At 51.0% G+C, this 26794-nt stretch overlaps 1 protein-coding gene and 1 long non-coding RNA gene across 8 annotated transcripts in view; both read left to right on the forward strand.

The window, feature by feature from the left end:
- Positions 1 to 26794, forward strand: part of LOC140630013 (uncharacterized) — a 63797-nt gene that overhangs the window by 33607 nt on the left and 3396 nt on the right. For 2 of the 7 annotated variants that reach the window (XR_012027815.1, XR_012027806.1), the window contains 3 exons: positions 6823 to 6869; positions 8604 to 8664; positions 9154 to 9168. This is a non-coding gene — a long non-coding RNA (uncharacterized lncRNA). Of the gene's footprint in view, positions 1 to 6822; positions 6870 to 8603; positions 8665 to 9153; positions 9169 to 19430; positions 19446 to 26794 lie in introns of those variants that run through there. The other 5 variants (XR_012027816.1, XR_012027810.1, XR_012027808.1 and 2 more) reach the window with 4 other exon arrangements.
- On the forward strand, positions 58 to 5875 carry FOXL1 (forkhead box L1). The gene is made up of 2 exons (XM_072819513.1): positions 58 to 5213; positions 5269 to 5875. Exon 1 carries the CDS (start codon positions 2822 to 2824, stop codon positions 3890 to 3892), a length of 1071 nt encoding a protein of 356 aa, XP_072675614.1. The 5' UTR covers positions 58 to 2821; the 3' UTR covers positions 3893 to 5213; positions 5269 to 5875.

Genomic DNA, 26794 nt, shown 5'->3' on the forward strand with positions numbered 1-26794 from the left:
CCCAGCCTCGGATCCGGCCTCAACGCACCGAGCTTCCGCACGAGGGCGCATCCGCACTCGGACGCCAGGGTCTTGTGCCACGGACTCCCCGGAAATATGCCCCAGAGCGGGCTCCTTCCTACGGCGGGCCCCTCCTAGGCTCAAGTTACAAACTCCTTGCCCTGGAGCCGGAGCCCAGGATTCGACCCCGCGCGGGAGCCGGGTTTTGGGGCGCCACGCAGTTCCGACGGAACCTCCCGGAGATGCTGCAAATCTGCAAACGCGCGGGACTGGACGCGCCTCTCCAGACCGCGGCTAGAACTTGGGTGTTTTTTCTTTTTTTTTTTTTTTCCTTTCTTTCTTTACTATCAGCGCCCCGCCCACCAGCCGCGCGGTCTCCGCCTGCGTCCCGCCCTTGCCCAAGTTGGGCGGTGTTTATTATTGTACGAATTCAAGCTCGGATTTGCCTGGGAGTTTAGAAGTAGCGCTGCGGAGGCGCGCCTTTCGGGAGAGGCAGGGATGTGCTGCTGGACTCCGGGTGCCGGGCAAGCTCCAGGCAGGGCTCGGGGTGCGGAGGGGGCGGTGCGCAAGGGTACCGGTGTCTCTTCCTCTGGGTCTGTTGGAGCGGGAGCCGAGGCCGGACATCTGGCCAGATCCAAGCTTGAATTTGCCGGCGGCCGCGCGGGTCTGGGGAGGTTGGGTGACCACGGGAACTATGGAACCGCGGCTTGCATATGCTGGGGCGCTCAGGTGTTTCCTTCACCCCAGGGTTGAAAGGGGTGCTCTGGGGCGAGCCAGGGATCCAGAGAGAGGGCAGCCCCCAGCTCTCTCCTGGCTAGAGGGCCATCCTGACCACCTAGGCAGGAGTCAGGCTGGGCTGGACGGTTGGCCTAAGTTAGAAATGCAGCGCCCCGGAGGGAGGCCCGGGGCTGTCCCAGCGCCCGGCCTGGCGCTCCCTCAAGCCGCCCTGCACCCAAACCGGTTTTTCCGACCCTGATTTTGCCTTCCTTTTGCGTGTGCCAAACTTACCCACTGCCCTACTGTCTATCCAGACCTAACCCCAAAAGATAGTTACTTTATGGGTTCCCCATTTTGGGGTGGGATTCTCCTGTCTTTCCCTTGTTCAGGGGTGACCTGGCCTTTCCTAAGCAGATGTGGCCTCTTTGTGACCCCAGCAGCAGACCTGCGCCTCCCCAGGGCACTACGGTGACTCTCACCCCCTTCCCAGCAGAGCAAGGTGGTGGGCCACCCCTATACCCACCTGCCGCCCTCACCCCTCACTCTTTTCTGGGGGCATCCCCACAGGGTTTATTCAATGAAACGCTAATTCAATTATCCCAAGTGTTTTTTTTTCTTTTAAAAATATTCAGCAGAGATCATAAACAGGAACTAGTCCCGCTGATGCCCCCACCCCCACCCCACAGCAGCAGTGGAGCAGGAGAGGGCTCCTGAACCCGCATCATTCAGGGTTTTTGATTCAAAGCATGACGTGGCTGAATGTAAAATGAGACAGGGTGGGGGTGCTTACACCCCAGGGTGAGTGGGGGGGAGTAGGTGGAGAGCAAGCAGGCTTCCCAAATGCTTAATGTAATCACGGGCCAGCTGCGTGCACTTGTAAAGTTGTTATAACCCCCCTCCTTGTTATAAACAGGAAAGCGCAGAATATAAAGCAAGAGACCCGCATTCACAAATACCAGCTCTCCTGCGACAGCTGCCAAATTCCCCTTTTATGGTGTTCCTCAGTCCCATCAGAAGGACCTTAGCTTCTCCCCACTGACCTCTCCAAACAGGGTTTGTTTTGATACTACCCTCAACTAAGCTGTGGACCACGTACCCATGCCCTCTCTAGCTCCCCAACACCCTGTGCCTTGGCTTCGGGGGAAGCTGGGCTCCTGGAGAGCCTCTTCTGTGTCGCCCAGGGAGCCCTGGAGATAGATGCTTACCCCCTCCTGGATACCAACCCCCTCCACCACCACCCCGCCCCCCAGTGCCTCCATCTCCTGCAGGGCATCTCAGTGGTTTCTCCAAGGAGCAATGCGCCCTCTGCTCCGGAGACTCCCAGACCTCTTAGATAGACACGCCACTCCCTCCACCCAAATATCTAAAAGCTTTCAAAGACCTCAGGAGGCATTTATGAGTCGTGCCATCTCCACATCTATGAGTGCAGAGAGAAGAAAAGATCTTTTGTGGAAGGCTCTGGATAACTGAGCTCCCCTAAGCCAGCCGTAAAACTCACCCCTGTGCCCCCCGCCCATCCCCACCTCTCCTTCCTGGCCGGGCAGACCCCGCTTGGAGCCAGAGCCACCGCGGTCCACATCCTGCCTCACTGACTGTGTGTGCTTACAGCGTCAAGGGGTGGACGTGATATTTCAAACATCAGATCAGTGCGTTTATATATTGGGTGCCCGGAAATTTTTCCAAATAAACACAGCTTGATTCAACTTGGGTGGGCGGACTTATCAACAGACTAATTCTATAAACAAATGAAGGAATAGCCCCGAAACCGATTGGCTGGTATCAAAAAGACACGTGGAGGGAAAAGCTTGGAGTTTTTCAGCAATGAAATTTTAATTAATGTGGGTGGGCTGAGCACACAACGACTGTTTATCATAGACAATTTATTTTCCAGCGCTAAGTCAACATATAATAGCAAACTTACAACAATTATTTAACATTTTTAAAGCCATGAAGGGACAGAGCACGGAGCGGCCAGGGAGAGCGGCAGAGCGGGAGGCAGAAGCACGGCGGGCTCCCCGGGAGGGCCCTCGCCGAGCGGGGCGCAGTCCCTAAGCCGCTGGGTCGCCTGCGTCGTCGCGGGGAGCGCGGGGCCGGCTGCCTCGCCATGAGCCACCTCTTCGGGCCCCGGCTGCCTGCACTGGCGGCCTCACCCATGCTCTATCTGTACGGCCCCGAGAGGCCCGGGCTGCCTCTGGCCTTCGCCCCCGCGGCCGCTCTGACCGCCTCGGGCCGGGCGGAGCCCCCCCAGAAGCCGCCCTACAGCTACATCGCGCTCATAGCCATGGCGATCCAGGACGCGCCCGAGCAGAGGGTCACCCTGAACGGCATCTACCAGTTCATCATGGACCGCTTCCCCTTCTACCACGACAACCGGCAAGGCTGGCAGAACAGCATCCGCCACAACCTCTCGCTCAACGAGTGCTTCGTCAAGGTGCCCCGCGAGAAGGGGCGGCCCGGCAAGGGCAGCTACTGGACGCTGGACCCCCGCTGCCTGGATATGTTTGAGAACGGCAACTACCGGCGGCGGAAGAGGAAGCCCAAGCCCGGCGCGGGGCCCCCGGAGGCCAAGCGGGCCCGCGGCGAGACGCAGCAGCGCGGCTCAGAGGCGCAGCCCCGGGCCGGGAGCGGGGCGGGGAGCGGGGCGGGGAGCCGGGCAGGGCGGCGCGGGCCCGAGACCCCCGGCCAGGAGGGAGCGCCTGCGCGCCCCTCGCCGCTCCGGGACGGCTCCTCTCCGCCCGCGCCCCTCCGCTGGTCTGGGCCCGCGTCCCCGGAGGAGGACGCCGGCGATGCTGTCCAGGGCGCAGCGGCCTTGGCCATAGGCCAGCCAGCGTGCACGGTGGATGGCGCGGATGGCCCGGGGTCCCCCCCACGCTCCGCTTCCCACAGCTCTCCCAAGAGCTCCGACAAGTCCAAGAGCTTCAGCATAGACAGCATCCTGGCCGGCCGGCAGGGTCAGAAGCCTGCTGGAGGGGGCGAGTTCCTGGGGGGCGCCAAGCCGGGACCCGGCAGCTGTCTGGGTGCCTCGCTGTTGGCCACCTCCTCAAGCCTCCGGCCGCCTTTCAATGCTTCCCTGATGCTCGACCCGCACGTCCAGGGCGGCTTTTACCAGCTCGGGATCCCTTTCCTGTCCTATTTCCCCTTGCAGCTTCCAGACACGGTGTTGCACTTCCAGTAAAGCAAACTGTGGCTGGCACAGGTCCTTCCTCTACCCTGGGCTGCGCTTGTGAGCGACCAGGGGTCCCATTGCTGGGGGAAGGAGCCACGTTTTTTGAAAACAAGTATCTTTTCTTCTGCAACGTGTGGATCCTGGGAAGTGTTACCAACTTTTGTGCACGCAGGTGGGCACAGTCGCCTGCCTTCTCCCGAGGTGAGGCGGATTTTTCCTGAACCTGGAGCAACTTCAGAGATTTAAAAGACCCTGCCTGGCTAGGACTTGGGCATCGCGGACCTCCTACCGCGAGAGCAGGAGAACTCCTTGGCCTTAGGTCAGTCTAAGGTTGTGATCTTCCGCTACCCACTGCAGGTCGTACATGTCCAGAGCAGCAAGGGCCCAGACAGCTGGAGAGCAGGACCAAATGAAGCGGCAGGGTGGTTTCAAAAAGAGCCACGGTGGGACTGTGGTCAGCTCCGTTGTCGCTGTGGCTCAGGCCCTGGCTTTGAGTCCATGGAGTGATGATGGGTGTCCACAGCTGGATTTATCCGTGAACTCTAGCTGTGGAAAAACCGGGAGCAACCTCTGTTTTTCATATTCTTTGGGAGACCTAGGGCCTGGTGAGGATTTACAACCCATGTCCAGGTGGAAGCTAAGAAACCACACTTTTATTTTAAATAGAGAATCTCTCTCTCTCTCTCTTTTTTCTTCCTAGACAGTAAAAGGAATATGCTATATTCTTTGGCTAGATGCTCGACTCTTTTCCTACAACAATTGCCCTGTGAAAATGTCTATATTAACAACCTTTATTAAGAAAGTGCACTCTATATAATAGCATTTTGTTGCATTATGATAGCTCGCTAGTCAGTACCCATGATCTCCAAGACATGTTGCCAGCATTAGCAGGCGTCCTGTCTTGTTGCTTTTGTTTTTAAGGGATCAAAAGATAGCAGAGGAGAACGGAAATGTGTGAGGGGGATGGAAGGTGTCTTAGACACATAAGATTTTCCATTTGCATGCTTTTTCAAGATCTAGGTTTGATTTTTTACTACATTTTCCAGACCTGTGTACTAAAGGACCGCCTTTATTCAAAAAACTTGGGTGAAACAAACATAAAAAGCAGATACTGGGAGAGAGGGGTCATATGGGGCAGAGGAAGGGAATCTCCCGGTATCTACTAGAGGGTGCCTCTCTGGACCCCAAAGAACAGGAGGCTCAAGAGGAGGAGAGGAGGATTCTTTCAGACATTCCCAGCTGATGGCATCTCAGCCTGCCACCCAGCTCCTCCCTCCAAGCCCCCACCCATCAAGCCTAGAGCCAAAAGCTAAATAAACACCTTGTGGAGGTGACTAGAAATCTGAAGGGTGGGGAACAGGAAGTTGGGGGGGGGGGGCGGGGAGGTTTCTGCAACAAAGATCTGGTTAAGAAAATGGAGATTTTAACAGCCCAATTCAGCTTGGAACTTTTGGGAAGTGCATCTAACCTCTTATAGTATCTCTCTTTGGGTTCCCTTAGGTGGGAAACTGAATTTCCTGAACCTCTGGGTTACTTTAATTTTATCTGATGTGGGAAAGGTACAATAAGTAAGTCATGAGTTCTGGAGGTAGGCTGAAATGGATCTTCAAAATAACTTTAAAAATAATTTCCAGGACTTATATAAAAATGAACACAAACTTTATGGCAAGAGACAGCCTATTGGTTAGTATACTCAAAAGGATGTTTCGGATAAGCATAATAATTTAATAGTTAGTAGGCACAGAGTTGCCTTTCTGAGGATTTATTCTTAGAGCCATGTGCTACTGACTCATAAGTTTCCCATCCTACCCAGGTTGGTGGGAACATTTTGGTGAGCTGCACAGTGTCCTTGATTTTAAGAACTTTGATGAGATTCCCATTGTTGAGATCCAGGCTCACTGCGATTAACCTACACCGTGGTGGAAGGGCTGTCATGGGTATTTTGTTATCCCAAAGTCTCAGCCTCTGCAAATAAAGTTGTTTTTTCATTAACCTCTCAGTGACTGGTTCAGTGGATTACTGGGGGGAATAAGCAAACAGTGTAATAGGAGAGAGGAGTCGGGGATTATATTTGGGAGCCCTGTCAGCATCTCAGGGGCTCTGCCTTCTGAGGGTGAGTTCACACACAGACTGTTGAGTAGGAGCAGAGAAGCCTGGGGCCAGCGGGTGCTTTTGGAACATCATGGAAACTCCACTGTGTAGGTTATGGTTTTAGTTTTTCTTTTTTGTGTTTGATTTGCTATCTCACGCATTTTGTTAATTTATGATGGCTGCTTTCTGGAGAAGCCAATAATCTAATCCTGCCATTTTATTTTATTTTCATTTATTTATTTTTTTAAAAAAGATTTTATTTATTTATTCACAAGAGACACAGGGAGAGAGATGGAGGCAGAGACACAGGTAGAGGGAGAAGCAGTCTCCATGCAGGGAGCCCGACGGGGGACTCGATCCCAGGTCTCCGGGATCACACCCCTTGGGCCAAAGGCGGCGCTAAATCGCTGAGCCAGATTTCGGGGCTGCCCAAATCCTGCCATTTTAAAAAAGATGGCATTTTAGAGTTACGATTCCAAGAAGTATAATATAAACATTATTTTTATGGCTCGGAAAAAAAAAGGCAGGAGTATGTATCTGCTTTGTAAGAGTGTTTATACATACATTAAGAGGAATTCTGTTACCTAATCCCCCGCATCCATCTGGTTTGGAAAGGCTGTGGGGGATTGAACAGTAGGATGATGGAATCTATGGAATCTATATAATCCCATGAATATTCCTTCCCACTGAAGAAAAAGAGGACCAGTTGCCTTTCACAATTCACACAGCTGTTTCAGTGCTCCAGATTTATTCGTGGGCTCCAAATTGTAGATCAATGAGTGTTTTTTTGTAGATCAATAAAAAATGGTTTCTACTCTTATTTAAGGCAAACTCTCCTTTATATTCAGGGTAAACCAGAAGCAACCTTGTCATTCTGCTCTTCAGCAATCTGAAGGTACACCTCTGTGCTCTCTTCTAAACAAAGGGAATGGGTTCTGTTTCTCTGAAAAAGGTCTTTGGTTCAAGCTCAGTGTATACACACACACACACATGCGTGTACACACACGGGTGGATACACGATCATAATGGGGATATAGGAGGTGTACAGTGTACAATGATAAATACATAAGTGTGGATACGCATGCATGGGTGAATATATGCACATGTGTATTTGTACATGTGTATGTGTGTATATATGTGTATGCTCTGTACACATGAATGCTCAGAGTTCATCCTTTTTTGCACATAAGTGGAACAGATGGGATCATATCAAATACTGAATCCTTTCAAATTAATCCAAGTATTGATACTCTCAAAGATTTTCTTTTTTCTTTTTCTATATAGTTCAAGCCAGGGAAAATTTGGGTTTTGCACTAGTCTGATGAAACTAATAAAGATTTCATTAAAGGATCCTGGAAGACACACCAACATCGAGACCTTTATTTCTACGACTAGTGAAAGGATAAGAGAACTTTGCAAAGGAAAGGCCTTTTGGATGTTCACTGGCTGTTGTAGCAGCTAATGGCCTTCCTGGCACTCAAATGCCTCCTAAGGTTTTCCAGGACCTGAACAGGATGTGATTTGCCATTTTGGACCTAATTACATCTCTCTGTGAAGGAGGTCACATGTGGCCTCTACCATTTTGCGAAGAGTGGTCAGTGTGTATCCATGTGTGGGTTAAAGAATTGGCCACATGTAATGTTACTGTTGCAGCTGGAGGCCAGAGCCCACTGCCCACACACTGGTAGACTAATGTTAACATCATAAACGTGGGGGACATTTCCAGTAGCTGGCTGCACTCAAGTGAGAGCCACAGCTTTGTATACTTCCCATCTTCACGGGAGCTGGAAACATCTCCTTGCTTCCATGAAGCAAAGGTTGTTCCACAGAGTAAAAAAAAAAAAAAAAAAAAAAAAAGCACAAAGTAACAAGTTCATTAATTAAAAATAAAGAGAATGAGTTTGTTGGAAAGGTAAAATTCTTTGGCTCCACATTTCAAACAGTTTTTTAAAAAATGTCTGAACTGCTAAATGGCAAGTTCTCTATCACTTTTGTCCTTTTCCAGGGGTTCCTTACTCAGGAACCCCATACTTGGGGTTCTCCAGGACCAGGTACACACCATACATGTGTGCAGCAGCAGCCTAGTGGCGAGCTATAAGGGGTGCTGGAGCCTGGGCAGAGCTGAGGGTCTGTCTCTTCCAATGGCATCCAAATGCCAATTTCACTGGACAGACCATGTGAGGGGCACCCAGTCCTGATGTTTTCAAGCCCAGGGGTCTACACCATTGTGGGTTGATGGGAGTGGGTACAAGATTCAGTTCTGCCCCTGGAAGGTGGCTACAAGGAAAGAGGGTAACCAGAGCACATGTCCTAGGTCCTGGGGGTGGGGATACAGTCAACACTGTCATCTTTATTTCCCCTGGCAGGGAGGAGGGAGGCGAAGGGGAGGTGGTGGCCGAAGATTTGGTCCTAATCTTTTTCCATGAGGCATGAGAATCAGGGCTCCAGCAGGAAACAGAAAGCCCCTGCCCAATGGAAGAGACAAAGTTGGAAGGACTGCTTATGGGGGAGTGGCCCAGGGGAAGGGCACATCCATGGGGAGTGAGGGCGCATGTGGTCGGAGCCACAGTGTTGCATAGGTAGAAGCCGAGGAGAAATACCCCAACCTGTCTCCTCTCCTGCCTTTCAGCCTCATGTGGATACCCCTGATGGCTGACCCTGCTACAAGTCCAGCCTACAAGGGAACCCAGGTAATGCAGTACATAGGGGTCAAACCTGCAAGGGCAAGAGGGGCTGAGAATGCATGGGTGTGGGGGCGGGGCAGACAGAGTATACCCAGCACCATGGTGGAGGCGAAGGTCCTTCCTTCAGGGCCTGTTGGTGGCAGCTGCCCTGACCACACTGTTGGTCCAAGAGCCAAGCCTAGGATGCCTTGGACAATACTGGCAGCTACAGCTGGCCTGCCGGGAGATCGGATTGTCCTATCTGCCAAGCTCCCAAGAGTGGTGACTCTAGAGCCTGTCTGAGACCCTCTTAAGAAGGCAGGGCCTGGCTCTGGACTTAGCTCCTGGGGGCCTGTCCTCAGCCATGCAGTCTCTGCCTTCACAGCTTTGAGCCTGAGTTGCTGAGGGCTGTGAATGACTGCACATGGAAATCTATCAGTTCACTGAGAATCCAAAACAAAGTCACCTTTTACTGAAAGTGTTCTGAATGTGGCCAGTACAATCTCATCCTCACAGGACACATGGACCTCACGCTGGTGAGGGCATCTCCTGGCCCCAGTGCAGAGGAAGTAGGGCACAAAGGAAGTGTCTGGGCGCCAGGACAGCACCAAGGTCAAGCCCTCTTGGAAGGTGGAGGGATACTCCGGTGTCCACGGGACTGTGTCACCTTGGACAACACTAAGTTTAAAGCATGACTCAGGTCCTCATAATGTGCAATGTAAAATATTAGAAGTATCATGCCTCTCTAGTGTGCTGGCATCACTACTTTCCCAGGTAGCTGGTCACCATGAACTACCTCCTGTTTCTAGGCTTTTCTGGACACATCTAGCAGTGGGTAAGAATTCCTCTCATTACTGTCTTATTGACTTGTTACCATTCAGCAGGTTGAGTTTGGTGGGAATGGAGAGGGATACATTAATCTGGTTAAAAGTGTGCCCTTGGGGCCCACCAGGCAGAAGCTAATAACCCAGCTCTGCCCTTTTGTGCTGTGTGACATCAGCAAAGTGACCGAACACTTCTATGCCTTAACCTTCTCATCTGTACAAATGGGTATTGTATCAGCAGCTGCCTCGCGTATCTGTCCTGAGGAGTAAAGTAAATGATGGGTATAGGTCCATAAAACAATGCCTGCCCCAATCTCCATCTCAAAGTGGCCATCACCATGATGGCTCCTGCACGCAGAAAGCGCCCAGTAAATGGGAGGTCTGTATACAGACGTAGCCTCTAATCTAAACACTTTTGTTTTATGGGCTCATTTGTGTCTTCCTAGTTATGTACAAAATCATGAATCAACAGCTCTGCTCACATTATGTAATTGTGTAGGTAGCAGAAGACTTCTGGGGGCGGACTTCTCCGGGGAGGCTGGGATGCGTTTTCATCCCTTCATTGCCCGTGTTACGTCTCTTGAGATGATCCATCCGTTTGAACATGAAACCAAAAGCAAAATAAGCAGCTATGCATAGAGTTGGGGGGATCTTAGGAAAGCCACGGGAGAGCCAATCCCACAGGCCAAAGAGAGCGAGGTCCCTTTGGCATTTCCTTGCGTTGTGCGGGAGCTTAGAGGGGCTTCCCAGGGCCGGCTCTCTAGCCATTGTGAACCCAAGGGCCCTGGGAATGAATGCAAGTCTTTATTTCTGCCCTCAGCACCGGGGCCACTCCTGGGGAGAAAGGGACCAGCCTAAGGAGCAGTGTTCCTTAAACTCTCGTGTTTCATAGCCCGCCTTATAAAGTGTAAGGGACGTTTCTTTAAATGCTGTGGCTAAATATAGCAGGGGCTTGGTCAGCTAGAGCATTTTTAGAAAGCATATTACAAATCAGGAATGTTTTGAAGAAATAAATAAACTTTCCCACATTTTTGGACTTTGAGTCGGCGCTGTGGGCTCCATCTTGGGAGCCTGCTGGTGGGGGGTGGGGGGGTCACCACGAATAATTCACATTCGGGCTCCTGCTGGTGGCTGAGTACCCTGGCAGTGACCCCCCTCCCTTCCCTCCACTGGGCGTGGGTGGGAGATACTGTTAGGCCACGGCACCCCGCGTCTGAGGAAGGGCTGCTCAGGGACGTAAGGAAGTGAGGATTAAAGAGAAATAAATCTACGTCTAGCACGTTTCGCCATTTGTCTGGTCTTGTTCTGGGTGTTTATTGGACTTTTCTGCGAGAGCACAATGATCCTGGGGGGCGGTGATGCCCACTCTCTGTTGCAGGACAGCCTGCAGCTCTGGCCGCTTTCAGGGCCTGTGGCCTGTCCCCAGGGACCCCCCCCCCCAATTGGGTCAGACTGTGGTGGGACCGGACGGCGTGTCTCTAAAGGCCGCTCGGGCGAGTCTGCTCTGCAGCCAGAATGGAGAGCCACTCCGGGGAGGGGGCCCGGCAGTCTGGCGGATCTGTGGGGGCCAAAGGACCATCCTATCCTTTCTTCTCACTTGCTATTCCTGGCTTACATGTGATCGGAGTAAATCCCTGGTTTCTGTCCAAGGCCTCAACTGTGCTTCTGTACTCTGGGTAGCAGCACCCTGCACTAAAGCAGCCGTTGTAGAGTTTGTAGTGTTCATGAAAGAAACGGGGAACATAGGTAAGGGGGGTATTGAAAAGGGAGCAAACCTGCAATCCCCTGACCGCCTGTTACTATCGCCTCCTCCGAGAGATTATAGAAGGCTGGCATTTCTAGGGTGTCCTGGTAGGACCCTCTGGATGGACAAAGAGAGGTATATGCACACACGTGTTTACACACACAAATATGTGTAGATTGTCTTTTACTTCATCACTGCCACCACCACCATCATCATCACCCTGTCACTGAGGAGCTGTTTTACATTCTCTGTGCAGGGCCATGCACAGTGCTGGGGACGGAGACCTCTATAAGGTACAGTCCCTTCTCTGGCGACAGCCCAACAACAGAGGGAGGTGAGCAGATGTGAGATTTGCTCGTTTACTTATTAAAACTTTTCACTTTGGGACAGCCCTGGTGGCTCAGCGGTTTAGCGCCACCTTCAGCCCAGGGTGTGATCCTGGAGACGGGGGATGGAGTCCCACATCGGGCTCCCTGCGTGGAGCCTGCTTCTCCCTCTGCCTGTGTCTCTGCCTCTCTCTCTCTCTCTGTGTCTCTCATGAATAAATAAATAAAATCTTTAAAAAAAACTTTTCACTTTGAAATAATTATGGACTCACAGGAAGGAACAAAGAAATGTCCAGGGAGGTGAGAGAGATTTGTTTTTAAAGATTTATTTGACAGAGAGAGTACAAGCATGGGGAGTGGGAGGGAGAAGCAGACTCACCACTGAGCAGGGAGCCCAATGCGGGGCTCGATCCCAGGACCCCAGGATCATGACCTGAGCCGAAGGCAGACGCTTCACCCAGGCGCACTGAGAGACACTTATTTTGTACAAGAATTCTTTTTTTTTAAAGATTTATTTTTATTTATTTATGATAGACATAGAGGGAGAGAGGCAGAGACACAGGAAGAGGGAGAAGCAGGCTCCATGCCGGGAGCCTGACGTGGGACTCGATCCTGGGACTCCAGGATCGTGCCCTGGGCCAAAGGCAGGTGCGAAACCGCTGAGCCACCCAGGGATCCCCTGTACAAGAATTCTTAAGTCATTCTGTGATCTAATTTTATTTAGTTTTTTAAAGATTTTATTTGTTTATTCATGAGAGAGAGAGAGAGAGTGAGAGAGGCAGAGACACAAGCAGAGAGAGAAGCAGGCTCCATGCAGCCTGACACGGGACTCGATCCCAGGTCTCCAGGATCACACCCCGGGCTGAAGGTGGCACTAAACTGCTGAGCCACCTGGGCTGCCCCTGTGATCTAATTTTAATTTCTGGCACCAGGGATTGGGGGCACAGACCCCCACCAAGTGATGGCTGCTTGACAGATCTGCTCAGTGACCTTGCTGTCCCCGCTCTCCTGGTCATGGGGGTGCCACGCCGGCTTCTCTGTTTGAGCCATGCCAGATCTCAAGCTCCGCTTTCCTGTGGGTTCCTATTCTTCCAGCTGTTATGAAAATTACGGAGATACCTGCTGGCGAGCAAGACGGACTTCTGTTGTCTGTGGGGCCTGGTGGGTCTCTACCTGGATCGAGCCCTGGAATCACCAGGGAGCTCTACAAACTATTGACGGGTTGGTCACAGCCCCTGATGATATATTAGAGACATCTCCAAACGGTTCTAGTGTGCAGCTGACTTCAGGGACCCGTGGTTTCGATTATCAGTAAGGGAAGGTCTGAGGTCAAGTGCCCGGATTATTTAGAAAAACCACTTGGCATGAAGAAACAGAAAAGTAGGCTTGGAGCTGAATGAAGCTGACCAGCTGTTGACATTATTCAAGGCTCCATCGCTCCTTGCACGCCCTCCTGGGAGAAGGTATTGAGCACATGATCTTTGCCACACATCATCTCATTGAATCATTACAATGATTACATCATCTGCTTGATGGATGAGCTAAATCCAAATTGGTGGAGGGGAACCTGACCTAGTCAGGGAGAACCTGAGTCTACAATGGAGACCATTTCTTCCTGAAGCTCCCAACCCTTCTTCACACCTTCTTGATGCAGCATTTCAGCTTGGGGTGGAGGAAGCACAGGCACTCAGGGATGTGCAGAGAGCAGTGGGAGGGTTTATATTTCCCACAATTGGGAATGTGACTGGTATCAAGTGACCTCTGTCATCAGAATCACTAGTCGCTCTTTGGCTAACCAACAGTGAGTGCCCACTAACAGCCAAGCACACACACCTTTGGGGTATCTAAGAGCACCAGGCCCAGATCTTGTCCTCGAGGGTTTTGTGTGCTGGTGGGAAGCCCTGGGGAAGGAAACAGACATGCACAGAGCAGCCCTGCACAGCACAGTTATCTGACTCAAAATATCAACAGTGTCAGGGCTCGCCAGATCCTGCACGGCGTGACTCTGTGAGATCCTGACAACCAAGAATGGAGCGGATGGCATAAGTCACATTTCTCTCATTTTCTCACCTCTCTTGGATTTGCAAGCTAATGGGTCTCTTAACTCCCAGACCGGTGAGCCAAAAAAGGAGTAATTTCACGATGCTCAGTAGCCACATTAAAAAAAATTAAAAAAAAAAAAACTAAACTGAAAAAGAAACAGGTGCAGTTAATTTTAGCTATGTATTCTATTTAACCCCACACATTAGAAATACTACCATTTCAACAAGTAACTGAATACTGGAAAGTATTGAGGTACTTCACATTTTTTTTGTGTGGTTCTGAGTCCTCGAAACCCAGCATGTTTTCTGCTTATAGACAAGCCACGCTGCAGGTGCTCAGGGGCAGTGCATACCTGGTGGCCTCCCCCCGCCCCCAACTGGCAGGTGCGGTTCCAGATTCTCTTTGGTTGCCGCGCCACACACTCTAGAAATCCGAAATTCTGTGTAGAACTTATCCCCAGTGCAGTGAGGTAATAAGCTCTGCCAGAGCAAAGGTTGTAGTGCCCACCACACAGTAGGCATCCAAAAAATGTTCCAGGATTGCATTTGCCTTGATGTCTGACTCTCTTGTTTGAGTGAATGTCCCTCAGCTTTTGATAAGCACATGCTTGGTGCATAACAGTCAATATTTTTGAATGGACGCACAATCTTATGAAGGCATGTGCCCCCACTCCCGATGTCTTCTTCCATCTGGGGTTGCTCTGACAACCCCTTTACACACAGCTCGGGAGCCAGTGGTAGGTTTTATCTGACAGGTAAATGTAGATAATATTAACTGGGCACTGACGTCCAGCCTGGCTTTTCCCCTTGGGAGTGAGCTATCCTCAGGAGGCACACATTCTGTTTACTCTCAAGGGCCTGGGAGCAGGGGCAGAGGTGGTCCAGAGCTGCCCGGGGCTGATGGGCAAGTCTGTTGCTCACCATGGATCTAAGTCACATTCTCCAACTGAGTTTTTAAAACAAATGTGTTGGCTTCATTCAGCTCAATCCCATCGTTTCCCCAATGGTTCAGAATTCAGGCAAATCCCCAGTTTTACTGGTGAGAACCCCACCAAGGGGCAAGGAGGAGGTGTGAACTCCCTGAGGCACAAAATTATATAGTGTAGGGTCGCAGGGGGCTCCCAGCTCCCAGTCTGCAGTGCGGGGGTCAGGCTGCAGCGCATGAGAAAAATGCTAGCCGGAATAGCTTTTCTCACTCTGGATGCGCCCCTGCAGGCAAGGACCTCCCCGAAGAATCAAAGGGAGTGGGGCCTTTAGAGCACCGTGAAAAAGACCCAGGGTTCCGTGTTTAATCCCCACAGCATCCAAAGGGACAGGGAGACCGTTCAAACTGCAGACTCGACCTCTGGATTTATTGGTTTGTGAGTGTGCTGTGTCCCATCCCCTCTGGTGAGAAGGATGCTCCCGGGAAGTGGGGATGGGGGTGGGATAAGAACAAGAAGGCGGGGCAGCAGCTGGGGACTGTGAGAAACAGGAAAAGTCCTTGGAGCTCCATTAAGAGCAGGCGGTTGTCTTTCCCAGCAACAGAAATTCTCCATGGGCCCCATAATTCATGCCGCAGAGGCGAGCTTGAAATCAGCTCAGAGGAGCTGCTCTCGGTATGACCACCGACTATGATGTGTGTGTGTGTGTATGCATATGTGTGTATGTGTGTATATGCATGTGCGCATGCATGTGTACATGTATCTATGTGTGTGCATGTGTGTACGTGTACGAATGTGTGCCTATGCATGTGCGTCTGTGCATGTATGCATGTGTGTCTATGTGCCTGTGCATGTAGTGCGCGTGTGTATGCGTGTGCTTCTATGGGTGTGCGCATGTGTCTATGCATGTGTATGCATGTGTGTGACAGAAAGAGGTTTTGAGGGGACAAGACTGTCCAGCAGTGATCCTTCCTCCATCCCCAGATTGGGGGGACCCTGCCGGCACCCAGCACTTCCTCCCCCTCCGCTCCGAGTCCCACAGAGATTCTTCAATCCTCAGAGAGCTTCCTGAGCCTTTGTTTTCATTAGCAAAGCAATATGTAATAATAGTTGTTAAAATAATTGTATTTCTGTTTTTACATCTGTAAAGATTAAGTTAAACAGTATGAAGCCCATTAAACTATTTCATGACACGCTGCCGTAAATTGCCCTTCGTTCCCACTGCTACTATTATTCCAGAGTAAACTTCAGAGATCGGGCGGCTGCCACGAAGGGTTATTTATAGCGGCTCATTCATCAATAAAAAACTTCAAAAGGAATCTGTTACTCTTCTATTGGGAAGCCAAAGAAAACTCACATAAAGACAGCCCTGTTAAGAAACAAAGCGGAGGCGACCGCAGGACATTTAGTTAAGTAAAATCCTGATTTCTAACAAATACCATGTCGCAAAAAGAGATTGCTGGCAACGTGAATCCATTTAAGCAACTCCGATCCCATTGGATAGTTAAAATAAGCTGTTAAACAGTTGTATTTACGTTGGCTTCAAAGGGCCTGGGCCTCCTTTGGGGTTTTAAAAGTGTAATAGGTTTGTGATCCTGACGTAGCAGAGCAAATCTTTTCATCTTAAGCAAGCTCGGGGGACGGACTCATCCCTTTGCCTCTTGCTTATGGTTTGAGTCTACAGTTTTCTCTGCTTTTAGTAGGAACTTGGGCTGGGGATTGGAGTAGCGTCTGTAATGGTGGGACTACCATTCGTTGAACACTTACTATGTTCTTGGTACCTACCCTTCAGAAGCAGGTACTCCTGGCTCTATCTTGCAGCTGAAAAAGTTGGACTTGAGGACATCCGAGTCCATGTCCGTCACGTGGGCCTCAAAACATGACCCATATATGACCCCGTCTTTTGGGACATCTTAGAACCGCAGTGATTGGTTTCATGTCAGGTCCCAAAGCATGACCAGGTGCAGCCATTTGCACTTTCACGGGACAAAACAACCACCAAACACCTGGCTCACCAGTGAAGGTGAACCCCAAGATGTCAGATGATGGAAGCCCTGGCACTTCTTTGAATTCCTGAGCCTCAACCCTGGACAGGACTCTGGTGGGCGCGATGCCGAGTACCTAGGAGATGAGCTGTGGGAAGGAAATCGTGTCTGACTGACTCTGTGTTGTGTAGACGGTTTGTACTTCTGGAGGTGGAGGCTGGGATGCTGACAGTGACGACATGGGCACGAGCATTCACGATCCTCAAGCAATTAGTCTGTGCTGGGAACCCTGCCAAGTGAGAGCATCATGGGTTTTATGTCACTTATTTTTCCCAGGCGTGTGACGTAAGTAGTAATGTTAGGCCCATTTCAGAGATGAACAGATTGAAGCTCAATGAATTAATTTGCACAAGGTTGCTCAGTTGGGATTGGAGAGGGCTCAACTTGGGGGCTGACCTGGGAGGCTCGTGTCCTTATGTCTCTGCCCGTGCCCGAGTGGAAGGCTCAGGCTTTGGAAGGATGGGGTTATGGTGATGGTTGTGTAGCTTGTTTACCACACAGACCTGGCCAGGAGGCTGAGTCAAGATAGAGAAGCAGCACGCCCTCTCCTTGCTGAGCTGCGCACCTCGGAGACGGTGACTCAGGAACCAGCTCTATCTGGACTGGAAATTTGGCTTTGCTACTTGTTAGCAAGTTATGCAGCCTCTTGGAGACTCAGATTTCTCACCCCTCAAATGGGGTAATAACATTGAGGCAGTGGTGAGGATTGAATGGGATGAGGTCATTTGTCTGCAGGGACTGGCAAAGCATGATAATCACTGTGGCGCCTGTTCCCCGAGCATCGCCGACTCTGGGCCAAGCCAAGAGCCTCACCTGTAGAGACACAGGCCTATGCTCCAGCCACGTTTCTAGATAGGGCTCCACTATCCTCAAGGTGCAGAGAGGTTAGGTAGCTTGCCCAGCACCGCACAGCTCCCAGTGCGAGAGCGGGGAGGCAGAGCCAGGAGGGTGGTTGTGGAGGCTCAGGAGTCTGTTCTCATCCCTTTCTTTAGCAGATTCTCAGTGAGTATGTTTGGAACGGGTGCCACCCTCTAGAGCACACTGGCAGGGTGAAGAGGATGAGAGTCAGTGCTCATTTTGGACGTGTGCTAGCCATGACGCATTTCTTGTACCACTCCAGGGACACCGCCCCCGAGGATGCTCAGAGATGGTCTAGGATGTTGTCCTCTGGTTGTGCAACACCTGATCTAAACAGGCAGCCATCCCTATGACCACTACCGTGGATCTCAGCGGGTGACCCCTAGCAGGGGTCCTGTGCTCTCTGGACTTGGTTTCCTTACCTGTCTGACAAGGCAGCGGACTCCAGTGAGGTTGGGGGACTGCGGCATCGTAATGCGCTCTGGGTCGCTGTCATTGGAGTTCGGAGGGCCCCCCTGTCGCACATGCCTGACCCTCCTTCTGGGGTCCACACTGACTCTCAAGGGACACGCGCTTTTTTTCCAGAGCCTGAGGCAGGCACCCCATCTCAGGCACACAGAGCAGTGACCAAATTACTTCCCTTTGTGGGAACTGTGTTCATTTCCCATATGCGGGTGAGGGGGGATTTCGGAGAGCATCTCTGATTCGGGCTGGGGACCAGAACAAAATGGAAATGCTGCCTTTTGCAATTTCCTTAGATTTCTTTGAAAGCAGTTACCAGGAAGAACAGGTGACTGCAAAGAGCAGAATCACTCTCTGGCCTTGTTAGCTGGAGCTTCCAGCACTCGGCTTCCTGGCATGAGGAAGGGAGCCCGGCTTGTTGGATGCAGGATGGAGAGAGGGAAGCTAGCGCCCACCCCTGCCTGGCGCTCCCAGTGCATTCAGCGGGTCCTTCCCTTGGACCTGCTCTTGGAATTAAATGGATTCAGAGGCATTTTGGATTTGCTGACCATCTCACCCCATTTTAAAAATGCTTGGGGTTCCATAAAACTGAAAAGATATTTGCCACACCTCTTCCCCTCCATTTTTAAACCCATGTGGATTTTAAGGGGAATTTAATCCATGTGTTTCTGATTCATTTGCTCTTAACTCATCAAAACCTTGTTTCAGAAAAGCTATTTGATGTCCAAGGAGCTTTTGGAGCTGGGCTTTAAATCTTTTCAAAGTCTCCCCTTCCCAGCTTTGAAATGAGACTTTGCCTTTTGCCAAGCATAAATGAGCTCACCAGCCGAAAAAAGGTTCCTGCTTGGTTCACAATTGGAGACTGTGAATTCTCAGCGGGCTGTGAAGTTGGCGAAACCTCCCTCCTCTGAAGACCTGGTAGGTTAGGTCCCCTCTCCTCGAGGTAGGACCAGTGTCCTGCGGCCTTGGTGTCCGCCTAGGAGCCTGCTCACCGGCCACTCGCAGGCGAATGGTGGCAGTGACCGAGTCCACCGAGCCTACCACCTTGACTCTGCCTGGAGAAGCAGGGATGCTCAGAAGACATTTCGAGGAATGGTCTCCCCTCATTTAGGGGAATATAATGTACGGGTGACTGCTAACCTCTTTATAAAGCCTGAATTATTATTTCTTAATTGAAGTAGAACTGATAGAGTCTGAATTATTTTGAACTTTTATGAAGAGAGGGTTAAGACATGTAGGAGAGTGGAGAAAGCACATCAGCCCCCGCCCATTGGGCTTTAGCAATCATCTGCTGGCTGCCCGTCTCACTTTTGAAATGAATCCTGGACTTCACATTATTTCATTCTTAAACATTTTGACCTCTATCTCTAGAATATAGGGAAGGGATCTAAAAAAAAATCCACAATACTGTAATCACAAATTGACATTAAATTCCTAAATTTCATACAATATCATGTCAGTGATTAATTTCCCCCATTTCCTCATAATGTGTTCTTTGAAAATCTTGGACCAGCCTCACTGCTTTGCTAAACTTGCTACATGTTTTCATATTTATCATTTCTTTCTCAGAGCATCCTTTTGGCGTGGCCGAGAAGGACTGAATGATTAATTTGACCAAGTGTTGTTTGCCGAGTGCCTGCCTCTTCGGGGGACGGCAAAGATGCTAGTGAGCTGGAGTTTCTGTGCCCAAGTAGGTGACACTCGGGAACCACCGTCTGCCTGATAGGAAACCAAGACCCCCAGGCTAGCTAAGCGGCTTTCCTGAGGAGTCAGGGGAGCTGGGCACATCCTTTCACCTCCAGGACCAGGACCTTCCACCCAAGCTTGAAGCCCCTCTGTGGCGTTGGGCCAAAGCCCACTCTTGGCTCCTTCTGTGGGTCTGCTGTCTGGGACTTAGCTGTGCCAGTGTGGGCGGGTCCCTTTTTACCGCCTGCCCACGAGTCCAAGGACCGCATAGAGGGTGCAGATTGCAGCCCCCCACCAGGGCCGGGCAAGTTTTTGGTTTCTTTGGTTTGACAATACTTTAAAGCACACGGTGGCTTGGAGATCTTAATCTTGGTAGCAATCCAGGCAGCCTTGTGTCTAGAGCCTTACGCCCGGCCACCTCTACCATCACCCCGGCCCCCGCGGACTGTCGGATTTGCCACCCCTGCATCACAGTGGCATCCTAGGTACTTTCCAGGCTTCACGGTGCTGCTATTAAACTATATGCGTAGATGCGGCATATGCAAACTTCTACACATGTGCAGACTCCTCCTGTCACCTCTCAGCTTATTCTAGACTCTTCCCATCACCCCAGAAGTTTCTCTGGAGCCTTCCCCAGTAGGACTTGCATGCTACAGGTAAGCGCTAATATGACTTCCACCACCCTTAGTTTTATTTACTCTTGGCTGTCATTTGCTTGCTCTGGAGCCACACAGTGTGTGCTTGTTTGTGTCCAGCTTCCCTTTCTCAGGTGATGATGTGCCTCCTGCAGGGAGTTGTGGGCAGTGCTTTGTTCCTTTTCCCCACAGGGTATGACTCCCCTGGGTGAGCGTATGGCTGTCTCCCCCTGCACAGGTGTGAGTGAACCTTGGTCTTTTCCCCTGCACGAACATACTGTGGTCTCTCTCCCCACATGGGTGTGAGTGTACCGCTGTCTCCCCAGCTGCACGAGTCTACGGCAAACCGCAGTCTCTCCCTGCACGAGTATGAGCATACAGTGGTCCCTCTCCCTGCACAAATCTGCTGCAGTGTCCCCCTGCACCAGTCTACTGCAGTCCCTTCCCGACACAGTCTGCCACTGTCCCTCTCCTGCACGAGTGTGAGTGTAGCGTAGTCTCTCTCCTTGCACGAGTCTACTGTGGTCCCTCCCCTGCACAAATATACCACAATCGATTTACCCATGGTATTGTTATAGGTGTTTGGCTTGTTTGCAGCTCTATCATGAGTACAGTTGCTATGAGGATTCTCGCACATGTCTTTCTGAAGGACATAAAGCTCTTGTTTCTGTTGGGACGTGCTTAGGAAAGGATCACAGAGCAGTCATGGGGGTCTGCCAGACAGTGTCCTGGGGAGGCAGGGCTCCTGACCTCCATTTCTGACTCCTTCTGAGGGGCTGCCTTGGGCGTATGCTTCCTCCTCTTTGCTCACCACACTGCAACACATACTGGGTGTTCAGCTAATGCAGCTAATGTTTGGGGAAGAGTACTGCATAGACCCCTTGTTCGGCACCGTTGTCCCGGCCACTGCCAGCATCCATACTACTGCCACAGATGACATTTGCACACTGCTTTTTTCTTTCTTTCTCCTTCCTTCCTTCCTCCCTCCCTTCCTTCCTCCCTTCCTTCCTTCCTTCCTTCCTTCCTTCCTTCCTTCCTTCCTTTCTTTCTTCTCCTTCTTCTTCTTCTTCTTCTTCTTCTTCTTCTTCTTCTTCTTCTTCTTCTTCTTTCTTTCTTCCTTCCTTCCTTCCTTCCTTCCTTTCTTTCTTTCTTTCTTTCTTTCTTTCTTTCTTTCTTTCTTCTTTCTTTCTTTTTCAGAGAGAAAGCACGTGCATGCACCTGAGTTGGGGTAGATGGGTGGTGGGGAGGGGCAGAGGGAGAGGGAAAGAGAATCGTAAGCAGACTCTCTGCTGAACATGGAGTCCAAGGTAGGGACTTGATCCCACGACCCTAAGATCATGACCTGAGCTGAAATCAAGAGTTGATACATAAGTGACGGAGCTCCCTGACCCCAAGACACCCCTGCACACTGCTATTTCTGTCCCAGAGCTCCTCCTCTAGTCTTCCCAAAGCTTTGCGAGGCTGACATCACCATGCCCACTTTGCAGAGGGCAAAGCTGAGGCTCTGTGGAGTGAATCACTGTGTCTCCATGGTTCTGATGGAGTTGAGCTGGAACACAGATGTTCCTGAGGCCTACACGCTCAGTCACTAACCCACCCAACTGTAAGCACCCCACAGCCCTTGGCACCCCTAGCAAGCCACTGCCAGACAGCCTTCCCAGCCTTTCTGTTCCTGGGGAACGGTTTTCAGCGACAAACTCATTTCTAGACAGTTTGGCTTCCCCTGGGATGTCTCCAGGGGCTACGGTCTGTTTATAAATGGCCCCTGGGTCTTTTCCTTTACTGGCCTCTATTGACAAATAAATGGCTGACTCACAAGAGTAAAAATATACTTATGGTTTAGAGTTGTGTAGAGTTATTAAAAGTTTGTTGTGTCTACTCAGATGGCACAGCTGTGCCCCCGGATGAGGCAGCTGCCTGCACGACAGTTGGAAACTGACTCGGTTGTGGCCATGTGTTGTAGGCCATGGTGATGAGGTTCACGAGGCCGTGGGGTCAGTTTCCCTCTGTGTTCCCTCTGGAGCACAGGGTCTGGGGCCAGGAGACCCGGATGGGTGCCACAGATCTGTCGTTTCTCAGCTATGTGACCCTGGGCCAGTCATAAACCTTGACCCCAGGGTGGTCATGAGAAATGTGCAAACTTGATTTCAAACAAGTTGCCAGAATGAACGTTTTGAGATAAGAAGAGGTGGCCTGATTGGAGCTTTGAGAGGGAGGCTGGACCAGACCACAAGAGCCTGTCAAGGACTCGGAACATCGCAGCTTGTGATGCCAAGTACCTGGCACAGCCTCTGACACCTCCCCATCTGGTGCCCTTGGCAGGCATTGCTAAGCGATCACAGTGTTTTCCCTGCTGGGGCTGGAAAGGGAATCTCACAGGGCAGGCTAGCGTGGGGTCTTCAGGATGCAGCCTGGGCAGCCACCAGCACCTGATGAGAGCTGGCGTGGGAGTTAGAACCCGTGTGCGCTTCTGGCAGAAGGTCGGCATCTTCCAAACTGTGAGCCACGTTCTGCTGGGACTTCTGAAGGTGGCTTCACTGGGACATCAGGCCTCCTGCTAAGTCCATGTGAATGAGCCACACAGAAAGTTATTTCCTGTCCCTCCTCGTTGCCGGCCTGTCTATGTGATAGGACGCCTCTCCAGTGACCCCTCTCTCAACACTCCTGACCTCCAAGTGTAACAAAGACAGATGAGCTTTAGCTCAGAGGCCTCGGCGGCTGGGGCGTCCGGTTTAGGCGGGGGAAGCATTGTTTGGTTTCCGTGGCATTTATTCCCACGGTCATGCCTTCTCTTGACGGCCCTACTATGGGTTTTCCATGTATGCTAGGGACAGGAAGTTCCTTATCGAGGGAGTCTTTTCTGATGCAGGTGAGTCTGTTTAGAGGAGATTCAGTGGATAAGGGAGCAGGGTGGGTGTGATTGTGTCAAAGCCCACGAAGACAGCCTCTGGTGCTGGCTGGGCTGGGTTGCTGGAGGCCATACAGGAACCCCTGTGACATGGGGGGCTCAGCCTGGGGCTCTTGGGAGCTGTGGGGAAGTATGGGCAGGCAGGCAGGCCTGGGTGGGCTTTAGCAGCCCTACGGCTGGTGTCTCGAGGCGACTCAGAGAGGGGCAGATGCAGGTGAGCGGGGGGGACAAGTGGAGCATTGTGATGGGTGCCACGGGTGAGGAAGACAAGGGCGCCATAGATGTCACCCAGGGCTTGCCACTCGCCACCATGCTCCTACTGCTGATGTGATGTCTCCACTATGCTTTGCTTATTTCCAGACCCTGGTCTTAGTTCTCAGACTTTAAAAAAAATTTGGTAAAATACATATAACATAAAATACACCCTCTTGACAATTTTTAAGTGTACAATTGAATGGCACCAAGTCCTTTCACGTTGTGCAGCCCCCCCACCATCCATCTCCAGAGCTTTTCCGTAGTCCCAAACAGAAACTCTGTCCCCATTAAACGAGAACTCCTCATCCTCCTTCCCAGCCCCAGCACCCACCCACCACTCCACTTTCTGTCTGCAGGGATTTGACAACTCTGCGTGCCTCATATTAGTGGAACTATACACTATTTGTCCTTCTGGGACTGGTTATTCCACCCAGAATCATGTCATCAAGGTTCATCCATGTTCTAGCAGGTGCTGGAATTCCCTTCCTCTTTAAGGCTAAATATTATTCCATTGTAGGGAAACACCCCATTTTGTCTACCAATCCATCTGTCAATGGACACCCGGGTTGCTTCCACTTTTTGCCTATTGTGAATAATGTTCCTGTGAATACAGGTGTGCAAATATCTCTTTGAGACTCTGCTTTCAATTCTTTTGGGCATACCCAGAAGTGGAATTGCTGGATCGGATGACCAGACCTCAGTCCTGAAACCCCACAGGCATGAATCTCTTGTGACATGATTCAGCCTATGACTTAGATATTGTAGGGAAGATGGAACTTGCCCAACACCCTTTCAATCACAAGATATATGTCTGAACTTAGGTTCTCCAGAAGCAGAGCCTGAGACAAGGATTGGGTGCAGGGAGTTTACCTGGAAGGTGGTCCCAGGAAGCACAGGTAGGGGAGTGGGGAAGTAAGGCAGGGAAGGGATGGGGGCAACAGAAATACATTGATAAGGAGGTGACCTCTGAGGTTACCTCTGAGGAGGTGCCTCTGAGGGCATCTCAGGAGATCCTAGAACAAGCCTCAAAATCAACCCATCCAAAGGGTGAGGTCACTGGGGGTATTTACTCCTTGAGTCTGGTTCACTGTTGGCTGCGGGCTGCTCTGGGGTGAGAGGGGGTTGCATTTCCTGTACAAGGTGAGGGCCCCCGAGTAAGGTACCGGCAGCCTCAGCTACAGTACAGGTGCCCCCTGAGCCCTGCCAGGGAGCCCCTCAACTCCAGAGGCTGGAGAAAAAGTATGCTTAGTTACAAGCTACCCCCCGCTCAGGGCCCCTCTGGATGGTCACCTACTGATGACAATGAGGGACGGGCAGGATTTACTGTGCAAATCAGAGAGCAAATCTTAACATACCAGAAAGACTGCAGAGAGTATCGAAAGTAGGGCCGGCAAATGGGTGCCCATGAGCACCTCTGCTCCTGACTGTCCCACCCAGTACACGTCCCCCGAACCCCTGAGCCTGGCTGATCGGAGCTAGTACGTGCAAGCAGGCCCCACTGCCCCCCAACCAGTGCTCCTTGAACACCTCGCTTCCCAGTCGGGGAGTTTAGGGACCAGAGTCAGTGAGTCTCTGGAAGCAAAGCCTTCTCTATGAGGCCACAGGCAGCACCCACGGTGGACCTTTTGGCCTTGGGAGGCACTTACCCTGAGGGACGTTCTGGTCACTCAGTCTCATGTGTCTGGAAACCAAAGAGCTAAGAGCTTCCCGCCGGGCTGTGTTCAAGCAGTAGTGAGACAGTATTTAACATTTCAGAGACAGAAGTGGCCATCCGAAAAAGCTAAAATGATATGTTTTGGCCCTGTCTCTAACCTTTGGAACGATGCCCGGCTTCCGACAGTCTGATGCTGTTTTGGGGGAGGAAATCTTGCGTTGAAGAAAAACACATTGCTTTTGTCCAATGTGCTCTCTTGTTTGGCATCTTTCATTTCAGACACCGCAGACACCATGTCTCTTGATACTCTTCGCTGCCTCCAAGTGGGGCGCGCCCTGGACACCCAGGTGGTCAGAGCCGAGCCTGAGCGTTCTTGCCGGGAAGACAGAGAGAAGAGAACTCTTTTTTTTTTTTTTTTTCCTGAGAAGTAACTACTCATAGTTCTTTGCAAGACAACACATTCCCACAGAGACTTGAAAAAATCCTCCCAGGAAAGTCCTTTTTTATCAGAAAGGGATATCATCCTGTGAGTGACCAATCTGTAGAAAACAGATGTGTTCTGTGATTCACAGAATGAACCCTGGCGGTGATCAGTGGCCTCTTAGGGAACGAGTCAACACAGGTCACTTTTGACATTCTATTTGGAATCCAGAGCACAATATGGTTTAACTTGGGAATTAAAAACAAAAAACAAATCTAGCACCATATTATCTAAAAAGCAGTTGGTCGATTCCATTGCAGAATAAATGCTAACAGGTCACTTGTAGGAATAACTACCTGCTTGCTTTTCTCCCCTCTTACATCTCTTTTAAAGATTAGTGTTGGAGTTGACATGAATGTATTCATTTTTGAGCTGAATTAGGAGGTGACTCAAATCAGAGGAAGGAAGTTGGGTCTGGGCTCTCTGGGCTCCTCGATATCTTGAGTCCCTGCTTGAACCTGGCTTCTGCTTCTCCGTTTGTAACACAGATGGTCTGAACCAAGTCAGCCTTCTCGTGCTACTATTTAATGAGAAGATAGTGTCTGTGGGGCAGAAATGTGCGCTACTGTGACCTAGGACAGTGCTGTCCAGTGGGACTTTGCACGACGACAGGAATGTTCTGCAGCACGCTGGGTGCATGGGCTCCTGCTGGGCTGCTACCAGCCCCACCCTGCTACAGGGACTCCACACGTGGCCAGAGCAAGTGAGCAACTGAGTTTTAAAAGTGATACAATTTAATTCGCTGAAATGTAAGCTGGCTACATGTGGCTGGCAGCCGTGGTCCTGGCAGCACAGGCTTTGGAGAGAGTATGCGAACTGGCCGACACGGCAGGCCATTTCCTCTGCGGACCTCGCTTTTCTCACCAAAGAAAGAGAACTTTGAATAGATTAGGGCTTCTTAAAATTTTCCACCGAAGTGCAATGTTACAGTCAGAATCCGGTTAGGAAAACAAGCCACAGTAGGTATTTCAAAGAAAGGGCCTGGGTGTAGGGAACTGGGTGTTTTCAAAGGCTTCAGAAAGCCCGGGGGCCTGGAATCAGGAGAGGCTGAACCCCACTTTTAGGTTTGTTGCTCTATATGCGATTCAAAGACTCAACAACTTGGTGATGTTGCCCAGAGGTCAGAAAACTGTAGCAATCACTGCTTGTAGGGCTGCCCCGAGCTGGGTGGCTGGCAAGGGACCACAGAGACGGTCACAAAAACTTATCTTTGCCAAAGCCCACACATCCTCTGAGGCTGCCAGAGAAGCAGGAGTGGCTTCTGCCTCCCAGAGGTCACAGGACAGCTCCCCATCCGTGGCACATATGCTGCAT

The sequence above is a fragment of the Canis lupus genome, chromosome 3 (assembly GCF_048164855.1).
Source record: "Canis lupus baileyi chromosome 3, mCanLup2.hap1, whole genome shotgun sequence".
Taxonomy (NCBI): domain Eukaryota; kingdom Metazoa; phylum Chordata; class Mammalia; order Carnivora; family Canidae; genus Canis; species Canis lupus.